The sequence below is a fragment of the Mustela erminea genome, chromosome 6, assembly GCF_009829155.1.
Source record: "Mustela erminea isolate mMusErm1 chromosome 6, mMusErm1.Pri, whole genome shotgun sequence".
Lineage (NCBI taxonomy): Eukaryota > Metazoa > Chordata > Mammalia > Carnivora > Mustelidae > Mustela > Mustela erminea.
In genome coordinates this window covers 125,839,274-125,853,513 of record NC_045619.1, presented here as the reverse complement: position 1 = coordinate 125,853,513, position 14,240 = coordinate 125,839,274, and the positions used below count along the sequence as shown (strand labels likewise).

At 37.3% G+C, this 14,240-nt stretch overlaps 1 protein-coding gene across 1 annotated transcript in view; it reads left to right on the top strand.

Annotated features, from left to right (window-relative positions):
• Positions 1-943: 943 nt before the first annotated feature.
• DNAJC1 (DnaJ heat shock protein family (Hsp40) member C1) overlaps positions 944-14,240 on the top strand; it is a 236,006-nt gene continuing 222,709 nt past the window's right edge. Inside the window, exon 1 of the mRNA XM_032349597.1 lies at positions 944-1,464. Coding sequence (XP_032205488.1) covers positions 1,252-1,464 — 213 coding nt within the window. The 5' untranslated portion in view covers positions 944-1,251. The remainder of the gene's footprint in view (positions 1,465-14,240) is intronic.

Sequence of the window (14,240 nt, the reverse complement as noted above, 5' to 3'; positions counted from 1 at the left end):
GTATGAGGAAGTGGTGATGCAACATGGGGGCTTAAGTGGGTAGGAGAAGAATCAATGAAACAAGATGGGATTGGGAGGGAGACAAACCATAAGTGACTCTTAATCTTACAAAACAAACTGAGGGTTGCTGGGGGGAGGGGGGTTGGGAGAAGGGGGGGTGGGGTTATGGACATTGGGGAGGGTATGTGCTTTGGTGAGTGCTGTGAAGTGCGTAAACCTGGCGATTCACAGACCTGTACCCCTGGGGATAAAAATACATGTTTACAAAAAAATAAAAAATTTTAAAAAAATTTCTGTAAATTGGAAAAAAAATAAAATAAATATAAATAAATAAATAATTTTTTAAAAAAAAATCTCATTGGGAAAGGAAACCCAATTGGAAGTGGGCTAAGGTGGATAAACTGCACTTCCTTAAGACCGTGATTGCGTCACCATTCTGCATTCTACCAAGCTGCCTACTCAATGGTATTATGCCTATGAAACTTAACTTAGAAGTACACTTTCTGTGTTAGTCTGAATTCCATTTCCGCTTCACCTCTGCCATAAAGGACACTCTAGACCACTCACCAGTTATGCCCTTTTCAGGCGTGAGTTCAATTCTTCCGATATCTTTATGTGCTGACAGTATAATATAATGTTTGTAAACAGGCCATTAAGATAAGCCCTTGTTTTCACTATGGGGGAGGAGAGTAAGAAGGTAGACGTTTGTAGGGAAATTTTGACTTGGAATGTTTTAGGTACACGCATGATTCCACGCGCCTTAATCTGTGTAAGTAAACATACAGCTCCTCAGTGGGTGCCGGCGACAAAAACTCATTTCTCCCAGGCCGGGATCTGGGGCACCCGGCTTCCCTACTTCCGGCCCCGCCCACCGTCCCGCGGTTGCTAGGAGACGTGATGTCACCGGAAGAGAGGCCTGGGATAGGCTGAGGCGAGGGGAAGCCTCTCCCCCTCTGCAACCTCAGCGCCCGGCGCTGGCTTTACAGCTGTTTTTAGGCCTGGGGGTGAGGGTCTGCGGAAGGTGGACCCGGCTGCCGCTCCGCCCGCCCACCCGCGGCTGCGTTCGCCCGCTCCTGCCGCCCTAGCCCAGCCGCTGGGGGCGGGGGGACGGGGACGCTGGGAGGGCGACTTCCGTGCGGCTGCCAGTGCTTCTGACTGACAGGCACTGTCCCCACAGCCCGCGCTGCCCGCCACGTCCCCGGTCTCGGCCGACGGCACAGCGTGGCCGGTGACCTTTCCGAGCCCAGCGCGATGACGGCTACCTGCTCCCGGCTGGCCCGGCTTTCTTGGCGCCGCTGGCGTCGGCCCGTCCCGTTCCCGCCGCCACCGCGGCCACTGCTGTTGTTGCTGCTGCTACTGGCGGCCGTAGGGCCGGCACACGGCTGGGAGAGCGGAGACCTGGAGTTATTTGACTTGGTGGAGGAGGTGCAGCTCAACTTCTACCAGTTCCTCGGGGTGCAGCAGGTAAGCGGGGCCGCCGGCTCGCCCGAGGGCTGCGCCCACTTGGGCTACTCCGGGGTAGAAACGTGCGGGTCCGGGCAGAAAGGAGGGGGTGGGGCGGGCTTTGACCCTGTTTCCTCCGAGGGAGCCCGGCGCCGCGGCCAGCATCTGGTCATCCTGGGCTCTGGCTGCCTTCCTCACCTGGGCCCATCAGGGTCTCCTCGTAACCGCAGCCGCAGAATGTGCCCCCTTCCCCCCGTTCCTCGTCGCCGAGCTCCTCTTCTCAAGTTCCGGTCTCAGTGACAGGTTGGACGGTGCCACCAGCCTGGGGGGGTGATACCTTCTCTTACCTCTGCCTTTCTGGGGAAGATCCTTCCACCCAGCTGTGTTGGAGAAAGAAGGAGGAGGAGGATGGGTAGACCTTTTACACCTTCCCTTTCCTGTCCCCTGAATGTGGAAAGAATAGTCATGGCTTCCCTAAATTTTCACCTACCCAGTTACACTTACTTTAGTTGCTTTCTTGCCTCTTCCTTTCCCGGAAGACAGGGAATGCGTTTTGCTCGGCGTCTGTGTTGCAGAAGTTTTTCTTGCCCTGTACTTTGGACTTTTTAGCCTGTTGGATAGGGGTTTGTATCACAGTTTTGAAATCTGGAGGATCCTGAAGCCTCCACCGAGTTGGTCCTAGAATTAGAGTAAAAGAGGCTCTTAAGTTTTCTGGGCATCGGAGGCACTTGGGGTGCTGCTACAGGAAGAGAAGCCCAACCAGTAGCACAAAATCGTTTTCTTTTTGTTTTCCTTTCATTTCTTTTCTTTCCTTTTTTAGCTTGAGGCTAACTTGTAAAGTTCATTTGTTGAGCTTTACTCCTACCTTGGGAGTGGTTAAGTGAGGGTAGATATCCAGTCTCTATCTGAAACCTACTGCCAAGGAGAAGATGGCATTTCCATGATTTAAGGATTATGGGGTGAAAGATTTAGAATTTCACACAATCAGATTGAGTCCTTCAAAAAACGCTTTGAATGGTTATGTGGGTAAAAAAAAAAAAATTAAGGCTTACCAACAATTGTCATCCTAGACAAGATATGAATATGATGTCATTCATGACTAGATATGAAATGTACATATTCCTCCCCTATAAACTATCATAAATTTGTATGAACTATTGAGTTTGACACTAAATGGAAATTTACATTTAATGAAAAATAATGGAATATAACATTGCTTTTACCCCAGCACAATGATTTTAAGAATTTCATTTTTGTAAGAGTTATAAAGTGTAAGCATTTTGCCACTTAAGAGTCTCACCTGCAAACAATTGTGTGATGTCTAGATTCATTATCTTCACCTGGTGCCATTTCACCTGGTGCCACTTGCTTCTCATGGAGACAGAATATACCACATTTTCAGAGTGAATGATACTACAATATGTGTAAAAATCATTAGTGAAACTATAACTCTGAAGACTTTTGTATCTTTAATATCAAGAATCCTTTTTAGAATTTATCATGATTAAACTCTAGCTAGAGTCTTTTTAAAGATTTTATTTATTTATTTGAGAGAGAGAACACAGGGAGAAGCAGACTCCCTGCTGAGTAGGTCCCTGCCCATCCCCCCACCCCCAATCATGACCTGAGCAAAGGCAGGACAGTTAATGTACTGAACCACCCAGGGACCCCTAGAGAGACTCTTATACATAACTTGTCCAGAGATCTTGAAGGTGCTTTCCAGTTACTCATGGAAAATTAAGGTCTTTTAAAAGAATACAGATATTTAGTAGCAGTAGGTTAAAATTTAGATTATATAATCTAGCTTGCATGTGAACCCTCATAAAATTTTCACTTACAGTTTCATTTAGTTTAATTTCAGAGTTAATTAGGCAGTGTGAATAACCAAAGCACTTCCCTGTATGGACAAGGATGGGAAAATAAAGAAGCATAGATGATCAAGAAGATTCCATGTCAAAATAGAATTCCAACAGAAGGATCCAGGAAATCATTTTAATCTGTTTCTCTTACCTAGCAGTGTTGAAATTGGAAGGAATGCCAGAAGAAATTTTATCCTACCCAAGCAGAGACACTGATTGGAATAAGTTGTTTACATTACATTGGATAGTAACTTTTTTGAAAGAATTTTAGTGGACCAGATATTTGGTAGAGACAAATGCAGCCTCTTTTTGGTTCTTAATGTGTAATTTTCAGGCCAGAGCCAATCAGTCTTTTGGTGACTATCCAGACATGAGGGATCAGGACAAAGTAAATAGGTTACTCAGAGTTGTTACCTGGCTCTGTACACTCATCAGTTTTTATTTGGTGCCTGCTAAATTTTAAGCACTGAAAATTGACTGGTACCAAAAAAAAAAAAAAAAAAAAACCCTAGCCTCATGAAACTCACGTTTTAGTAGGGCGAAATAATTGGAAACAACCAAACAAGTAAATATAAGTCAGGTGTTCAGAAAAGGCCTCTGAAGGAAGTAAGGGTTGAGTCATGTTGACAAGTTGGGGAGAGCATTCAAGAAAGGCAAATGGTGTATGCTAAACCCTTGAGGTAAGAGCTTGCATGATATTGGAGAAAAAGTGAGGAACCCAGTACAGTACAGTTGAAGCAGGGTGAACCAGGGGGACAGTAACGTGAGATGACATCAGAGTCATGGACCTCGGCTATTATGTATAAGTAAGTTGGGGATCCATGTTGGGGTTGAACTGAAGAGGTACATGATTTGACTTAAATTTCAGAATGGTTATTGTTTGAGGAGTTTCTGTATGTCATTAGTTACTTAGTGGGATAATTGTGATGTAGAATGTAGAGCAGCTCTGGTCAAATTGTAGATTTAGTTGGAACAAAGAGCTGACAGAATTTTACTGATTGTTTGAATGTGGGATATGAAGGGGAAAAAGTTGAGGATAATCTAAAGCTTTTGGCCTCAGTAATTATATAAATACTTGTCTAATTGCCGTTGTTACTACTGAGATGGAGAAGCCTAATATAGAAGCAGTCCCCATTGAAATCAGAAATTTGGTTTTGGTCATGCTAAATTAAATGTTAAACGTTCAAATGGATCTGGAATATAGATGGTCGGTTATATAAGTCTGGAGTTATAAGGAGAAAGATTTGAGCTATAGCTATAAATCTGAGAGTCATTGGCACTTAAAAGGCAATTTGAAGCCACAAAACTGAGTAAGTTTACCAGGGAGGGTGAAAGTAAGAAAAACAGAGGTCTGGGAGGTAAGCCATGGGCATTCCAAACTTTAAGAGTCAGGGAGATGTGGGAGAACCAGCAAAGGCCATGGAGAAAGAACAGCCAGTGAAGTAGGAGGCAAACCAAGAAAAAGACAGTCTCTTTCAAGTCAAGAAAATAGTGGATATTCTTTCCTTATTGAAGATTTGTCCGTATGCTCGTGGGTTCATTCTTGGTTTTCTATTCTGTTCCATTGATCTATATGTCTGTTTTTGTGCCAGTCTTGATTACTACAGCTTTGTAATATAACTTGGAAGTCCAGAATTGTGATGCCTCCAGCTTTGCTTTTCTTTTTCAAGTTTGCTTTGGCTATTCAGGGTTTTTTGTGGTTCTATACAAATTTTAGGATTGTTTGTTCTAGCTTTGTGAAAAATGCAGTTATTTTGATACGAATTACATTAAGTGTGTAGATTGCTTTGGGTGATACAGACATTTTAACAATATTTATTCTTCTTATCCATGAGCATGGGATGTCTTTTTATTTCTTTGTGTCATCTTCACTTTCTTTAATCAGTGTTTTACAGTTTTTAGAGTATAGGTCTTTCACATCTTTGGATGGGTTTAGTCCTAGGTATCTTGTGGTTTTTGGTGCAGTTGTAAATGAGATTGATTCCTTGGTTTTCTTTCTGCTGGTTCATTATTGATGTATAGACATGTAACTGATTTCTATATATTGATTTTGTATCCTTCTTAAGTTCCTGTATCAGTTCTAGCAATTTTTGTGTGGAGTCTTTTGGGTTTTCTGCATAGAGTCATGTCATCTGCAAATAGTGAAAATTCTACTTCTTTCTTCCCAATTTAGATGCCTTTTCCTTTCTTTTTGCTGTGTGTTTACTGTGGCTAAAACTTCCAATACTATGTTAAATAATAGTAGTGAAAGTGGACATCCTTGTCTTGTTCCTGACCATTGAGGAAAAACTTTCCCCATTGAGGATGATATTAGCTATGGCACTTTTGTATATGGGCTTTATTATCTTGAGGTATGTTCACTCTTAGCTTACTTTGTTGAGGATTTTTATCATGAATGGATGTTGTACCTTGTCAGATGCCTTTTCTACATCTACTGAAAGGATCATATGATTCTTGTCCTTTCTTTTATGAATGTGGTGTATCATGTTGATTGATTTGAGAATACTGAACCACCCTTGCAGCCCAGGCATAAATCCCACTTGATCATGGTGAATGATTCTTTTAATATTCTGTTGGATTCAGTTTGCTAGTATTTTATTGAGAATTTTTGCATTCAGGTTCATTAGGAATATTGGTCCATCGTTTTCTTTTTTTGTTGGAGTCTTTACCTGGTTTTGATATCAAGGTAATGCTGGCCTTATAAAATGAATTTGGAAGTTTTCTATGTTTTGGAATTGTTTGAGAAGAATAGATATTAACTCTTCTTTAAGTGTTTGGTAAAATTTGCCTGTGAAGCGATCTGGCCCTGGATTTTTGTTTGTTGTGTGATTTTCAATTATTGATTCAATTTCTTTGCTGGTTATTGGTCTGTTCAAGTTTTCTATTTCTTCCTGATTCCGTTTTGAGAATTTACATGTTTCTAGGAATTTATCCATTTCTTCCATATTGTCCAATTTTTTGACATATCGGTTTTCATAGTATTCTCTTAAATTGTGTTTCTGTGGTGTTGTTGCTCTTTTTCTTCATTTGTGATTTTATTTATTTGGGTCCTTTTCTTTTTGATAAGTCTGACCAGGGTATTGTCAATTAATTTTTTTCAAATAACCAGCTCCTGTTTTCATCTGTTCTATTAGGGTTCTTTTTTGTTTTTGTGGGGTTTTTTTGTTGTTGTTTTGTTTGTTTGTTTTTTAGTTTTATGTCATTTATTTCTGTGCTAATCTTTATTATTTCCTTCCATCTGCTGACTTTAGCCTTACTTTGTTCTTCTTTCTCTAGCTTCTTTAGGTGTAAAGTTACGTTGTTTAAGTTGAGATTTTTCTTACTTTTTGAGGTACGCCTGTATTGTAATGTGCATGCCTGTTAGGACTGCTTTTGCTGCATCCCAAAGGTTTTGGACCACTGTATTTTCATTTTCACTTGTCTCCATGTATTTTTTGTATTTCTTCTTTGATTTCCTGATTGACCCATTCATTTAGTAGTAGGATGTTTAATGTCCTGTATTTGTGGTCTTCCCTAATTTTTTCTTGTGGTTGACTTCATTTTTCATAGTGTTGTGGTCATAAAATGTGCATGGTATGATCTCAGTCGTTTTTGTACTTGTTGAGGCCTGATTTGTGACCTAAAATGTGATCTGTTCCGCAGAGTGCCCCATGTGCACTTGAAAAGAATGTGTGTTTTGCTGTTTTAGGATGGAATGTTCTGAATATATCTGTTAAGTCCATCTGGTCCTGTGTGTCATTAATTTTTTTAAGATTTTATTTATTTATTTGTCAGAGAAAGGGCACACGAGCACAAGCAGAGGGAGAAGCAGGCTCCCTGCTAAGTAAGGAGCCTGATGCAGGACTCGATCCCAGGACCCTAGGATCATGACTTGAGCTGAAGGCAGATGCTTAGCCAACTGAGGCACCCAAGCATTCCTCAGTGTGTCATTCAGAGCCATTGTTTCCTTGTTCATTCTCTGTTCAGATGATGTAAGTGGTGTGTTAAAATTCCCTACTATAATTGTATTATTATCTCTTAGTTTCTTTATGTTTGTTATTATTTTATATATTTGGGTGCTTCCATGTTGGGTGCATAAATATTTACAGTTATTAGATCTTCTTGTTGGATCATCCCTTTTATTATGATACTCTGCCCTTCTTCACCAGTTGTTACAATCTTTTTTTTGAAGTCTGGTTTGTCTGATACAAATATTGCTACTCTGGCTTTCTTTTAACATCTATTTGCATGACAAATATTTCTCCGTACCCTCACCTTCGGTCTGCAGATGTCTTTAGGTCTAAAATGAGTCTCTCATAGGTGGTATATAGATGGGTCTTGTTTTTTAATCCATTCTGACACCTTTTGTCTTTTGATTGAAGTGTTTAGTCCATTTACATTCAGAGTAATTATTGGTAGATATGTATTTAGTGCCATTTTATTACTTGTTTTGTCTTTGTTTCTGGAGATTTTCTCTGTTCCTTTCTTTGTTTTGGTCTTTCCTTTGTACTCCAAGAGTCCCCTTTAATATTCCTTGCAGGGCTGGTTTAGTGGTCACAAACTCCTTTAGCTTTTGTTTGTCTAGGAAAATATTTATCTTTCCTTCAATTTTGAATGATAGCCTTGCTGGATAGACTATTCTTGGCTGCAGATGTTTTCCTGTTCAGCACTTTGAGTATATCATGCTGCTCCCTTCTGGCTTGCCAAGTTTCTGTTGAGAAATCTGCAGATTTGCCTTATGCGTCTTCCCTTATAAGTTAAGGACTTATTTTGTTTTGCTCCTTTTAAGATTTTTTTTTTCTTTATCACTGTATTTTTCAAATCTAATTACAATACGTCTTGGTGTTGGCCCACTTTTGTTGATTTTGATGGGAATTCTTTGTGCCTCCTGAATCTGGATATCTATTTCCTTCTCCAGATTAGGAAAATTTTCAGCTATTATTTCCTCAGATAAATTTTCTGCCTCCTTTTGTCTCTTCTACTTCTGGGACTCCAGTGATACCAATGTTACTATGTTTGATGGAATCACTGAGTTCCCTAAGTCTGTTCTCATGTTCCCTAATTCTTCTTTCTCTCTTTAGTTCAGCTTCATTATTTTCCATTTTTCTGTCCTCTGTGTCACTTATTTTTTCCTCTGATTCTTCCAGCCTTGTGTTCATTGCATCAAACCTGTTTCCAGTCCTAGTTATTGCATTTTTCATTTCTGACTGTTTTTTAAAGCCTTTAGTGGTAAGGGTCTCCCTGAAGTCTTCCTTTCTTTTCTGAAGCCCAACTGAAATGATTACTGTGTTTCAAGTAAATTCACAGTATTCTATTTTAAGAGCTAAATATTTTGGGTTTTTACTTAGAAATTTTGTTGAAGAGCGTCATCAGGACTTAATTAGAAATTTAGTTCAGAATCTGGGTCTCATTCCTGTCCTTGTAAATACTAAGGTAAGGTTAGGATTCATTCACTTATTTAGTAAGTGTTTCTGATTAATGTCATTTCACCAACTGAAATCTGATATATAATTGAGCATGTTGCAAAAGCAAGAATATGCCACTTTCAACATTTCTGGTTAGAATATGTTTTTAAAATAACGTTTCATTATTAGACACCCATTTTTGTGCCAGCGAGGCAGTAAGCATAAAGCTCTGTGCAGCTACACAGTCAGCTAATAGTTTGAATTGTTAAAGGTGAAGAGTAATTGTTGAAGATAAGAGTCTAAGATCAAGTATTAAATAAAGAGTATGTCATAATATAAACAGTGGAAAGTGGAAAAGAAGCAATATAAAAATACCACTGAGAGCAAACACTAGAATTCTAAGAGGGAATAATTTCCTTGGGTAAACGAATTCTGGAACACATGCAACTCCTGGTTATACAAGGCACACGAATTTTAAAAAGCTACATGAGACTCTAATGAGCAGTAGTCAAAAGAAGTTAAGACCAGAAGGATCATTGTCATTTACTGGAAAGGTCTGAACAGATCATATAGAAATCATAAGGTTCATATACATGCCTATTAAGGAAGCTAGAGACTTCTTACTTCTAGTCAATTTTTGAGGACTTTATTCATACCACAGCAAAATGGGTCAAATTATGGAAGCTATCCCATGACCAACTGAAGTTACACACTACCAGGAAGCTTCTCAAATTAGTTATTTTCAGTGATCAGATAAAAGATGTTAACAGATGTTAACAGATACCAATAGTTAACAGATAAAAGATTAGTATTCATATTCTTTTCTGACTTTAAGTGGTGTTTTTTGTTAATAGCTGGTTTCTAAATTTGATTTAAGGAAGTTAACATGTATGTATAATGTAGGATGGTTGGAAATTGAGATTTTATTTGTTGTTGATCATATCATATCTTGTATTTTTTTTAATGGACCTTTTATGAATGGTAGGAAATAGACTTCTTATGTTTAAGGAATTTTTGTTTAGACATTTGATAAAGTTCAAATGATTACCCTGCTATGCAATTCTACAATAGTTATACAGAATTAATGTTTTGACTTTTTGTATCATGCCTTTGTAAGTAGTATATGAGGTTCAACTTAGAATAAATTAGATTGATCTTCAAATTAGTTATTGTGGAAAGTGTCAGAGGTTTTCAAAAATATTACCATCTCTTAAACTATTATTGAAACTTCTTATTTTGAATCACCTTCAAGCCTGCAGCATATTTGGCAGATTATTCTCATTAATAGTGCATTTTTAGGATGGATTTGATTTTCAGCTGTAGCTAATAATGACTTGGAGCTAAATTTGGTGACTAAATTAGGCTAGTAGGCTTGGGTAAATATAGTTTGAACTGATAAAGAGGTCTATATATAAATTTCATATAAGGTTCATAAACTAAGGCCTGTTCTCAAAGAAGAGTTGCAGAGAAGTTTGGAGCAACATTAGTGACTTTTGGAATACTTATTACTTTGTGTATAGCAAATTTTTTAAACATTCTTTACCTAGAGGAGAACAATATATAAAGATTACCTTAATTTTAGAGGTAGGAAAATACTGAGCTTGAATGAAATAATTAATTTGCCTGCTTTTAATATTAAAAACAAGTATAATTCTATACTACTTCTATAATAAAGCTAGTTAAAGCAGAGGGGAGAGGAACCAGAATAAATGTTAGAGATAGGGATAATACCTGAGAATATCACTGAGGTGAGAAAGTAGGAAGTACACAGGGAGAAGGAAATGTGGAAAAATTTAAAAAATTCAAAAACTACAAGTAAAAATGGTAATGGAGTAATATCTCCATCTTGTGGCCTTCTTTGGATATTGTCATTAAAACTGTGGAGGGGTTGTATTTTCACAACTGTAGGCATAAGTAAAAATAAAATATGAATCAGGTGAAAATAAAATATGGGTCAGAGATTTTTGGAGTGTTTTGTGGGGATTTTTAAAACCAAGTTAGCCAATTGATGTGTTATAAACAACTGTGTTTAGATAGTGATGTCCTCTTTTGATGGAACTTAACGGTTTACTCCAATGTGTCTTTACAAATATAATTTTCTGTGAAATGCCATGATATGAAAAAGGTTGGAAAAGCACTATAAAGATACAGTTCTGATGTTTTTCTTCCAGGAGAAAATTTGTAAGCATATGTGTATTGTATGCTAATATAAGTAATAATGTATTATATATATTATGTTTTCTATACATATTCTTTATATAGAATACATAATATATATTATATATATATCTGTATAGAATACATATCTGCAGATACATACACATACATAAATATGATTGTCCTGTAAAATGAGTCTTATTAAAATCTTGGCTATACTAAAGATGCTTATTTAGCTCTCATAGATGCAAAAACATTATTTACTGTATCAGTGTGAGTATCTGACTATAAAAGGAATCAATAAGTGTTTGATGACTCAGTGTCCTTCAGATACTTGATTATTCATTCTGGATGATGGAATAACCTTTAAACATTACCATAGTTTGCAGTAACTTAGAGGAATACTTTAATTATTTGTACCAATCCTCTGTGTGAAGAGGATACAAATGACTTTGGAATATATAAATAAATAAATTCTGAGTAGCCTAAAGTAATATTTGTGACAATAGGAGATAGGTAATATCTTACTTAGCAATCCAACTGACGTATATTTCCAAATGCTAAGTTTGGAGCATTTGACACTTTTTCAAGATATTGATTCCTTAGAGCAGCACTGTGTGATAGATATATAATACAAACCATGTATGTAATTTTAAATTTTTTAGAAACTACATTTAGAAAGTAAAAAAAGCAGATTAATTTTAATATATTTAATGCAATGTATCAAAAATATTTCAACATATAACCACATTTTAAATAATTATTAATGAAATAGTTTACATTCTAGCTTTTTTAGTGTCCTCAAAATCTGGTATGTATTTTGCATTTATTTGTCTCTAGTACACTTCAATTCAGATACTAAGTTTTGATAGAAAATACTTGATCTGCATTGAGATATCATAAAATATACTGCTAACGAGTGGATTCGTGTACCCCAAATCTTCTAAGCACACTTAAAAGCTTTCTAGTAACTGAATCAAGCATCATGTTTTAAATTTAAATGTAAATTAATCAAATAAAATAAAAAATCTGGTTTTTAAATTGTACTAGTGCATTTCAAGTGCTTGAATATGGCTAATGGCACCACTTTGGAAAGCACAGGCTTAGAAAATTAACATTTCTGTGCTGTATAGATATATCTAAATATTTTGGGATAAAGCCACTTATTACTATGTCTATTTTGTCAGGGACATAGTTTGTACTTTTTGTATTTTTTTTAAATTTTAATTAAGCATTGTTTTGTTGCTTTCTTTTGTTTTTAGATTGTTCTAGTTTTGCTAGATATCATCTTCCTTGTTAATTATCTGTACATTTTTCCATTCTTTTCTTTGGCCTATAAAGGCTGTTAGTATAGTCCATGCTACTCTTCTAGGGACAGTGGGTTCTCTATGTCCATGCATAGAGAACAGTCTGCTAATAAGGGTGTTTTCAAATAATCAGCTTGATTCAGATGGGTTATTTACTTTTGCGGACTTGCCTGTTGTATTTGATAATTCTTAAAGTTATTAATATGTTAAGTTTTCAGTGTTTCTTTAACCAAGAATTCACCAGTGTTCCTGGTTTGTAATTAACTTTGAGGTTGCCCATTCTATTTATTCTGAAATTCATCCATCAAATATATTGCTAGCTATGAAATAGTTACTATATTCTCTAGTGTCATCTATTTTGATTATTATAGCTCTAATGAAATGGTTTTAAAGGAGATTTCTAGATGCAGTTCTATTTATGTGCCACTATTTTGGCTCTTTATCAATCAGGGATGCCAAATCATCATTTTTTACTAGCTGCCTCTGCCACCTCTACATAGCTCCTAGTAAGTATTGCCTTCCTTTTTGAGTGAATAATTGTTGGTCTTTTTGAATTTACCTTTTGTAATTTCACACATAACTGAGTAATCCTAGTACAGGGGCTCCTGGGTGGCTCAGTCAGTTGAGCGTCTGACTCTTGATTTCAGCTGAGGTCATGATCTCAGGATTGTGAGATGGAGCCAGGAGTCAGACTCCCTGCTCAGCAGGGAGTCTGCTTGAGATTCTTTCTCTCCATCTGCCCTTACCCCTGTGTGTGTGCATTCTCTCTCTCTCTTTTTCTCAAATAAACAAATAAATCTTTTTTTTTTTTTTAATCCTGGCACAAGAAAGAAATTGCACTGAGGTCAAAAATGTTAAAAATTCTATGCTGAGTCAAAAAACAACAAAAACAAAAATTTAAAAGCCAATAATAGAATCCTGAATTTGGAAGAGATCTCACCAGTCTTTCCTCATATAGGAATCTCTTCTATAGGTCTTCTAGCAGATGGTCATCCACTCTGTTTCATTTATGTCTGACAATGGGGTTATGAAATAGCCTGTTAAGTTTTGAGATAGTAGTATACATGGAAATGTTATTTTTATGTAAAACCAAAACCATAATTCTTACCTACTTTCAACTTCATTTGCGATCTTCTTCTGGCGTACTGCTGAATATATATTCCCTCCAAATTATTGCTGTGAAATACCTTAAGATAAAATGCACAAGAAAAATAATTACTCGTTGATTTTTTCTCCAGTAGTAAGGTTAGGCTCCAAAAAACCAAAAACCCCACAATTCTTTATGGAACAGTTAAACCTCAATAAAGCTATTAAAAAGAAAATATACTGGCAACTTGAAGGACCTTCTTGTATTCATGGTCTTTAGATATGTACTAAATCAACCCAGAGAACATCCAAGTCATCATAGTTACAGTTGTCTTAGAACTATACTAAGCATGATTTGAGATTGCTGTAAATGATTCCCTGGGGTCATCAAAGTCAACAACAGCAAATTTCTGGAAGTTGAAAACATAAGATGATTTGGGGTATGTCAGCTTTGGTAATATGAGCCACAAGATTAATTTAATTAAAACTGTACCCAGAAGTTGTTATAGACTCTTAAAGAGGGATGCATATGTGCCATTGTACAGGTCATGTGTCTTCTAAAAACCTCCTATCATGATAGAAAAATATTTTAGACTTTGAGATGACTATAAAGAGCTGCACATAGGTGATTCAACATGAAGGAAATAATTTCTCTTTTATAATTAAGATGCTATATTTCTTTCAGTGAAATTTTAGTTTACAAGTTTATATTGAGTGGGTTTCTCTCTCCTTTTCAGGCATGCAGACCTCCCTAGGGGCTTCACAGTGGCTTTTACTCCTATAGGCAGCTTAGGGCTCCCTCCTGAGGTTATACTGGGGCCACTGCAGATTCAGCTACCAAGCCTGCAGATCGCTTGGCCTGGTCTCAGCTGTGGCGCTGAAACCATGGCCTCTTACCATCTCAGATAGGTAATATTTTATAAGCTATAGCCTCAGGTAGTGAGTGGCCTTTTCGCTTTTTACTCCCCAGATCCCACCCCACCCGCCCCCGCCCAAAGGTGGTA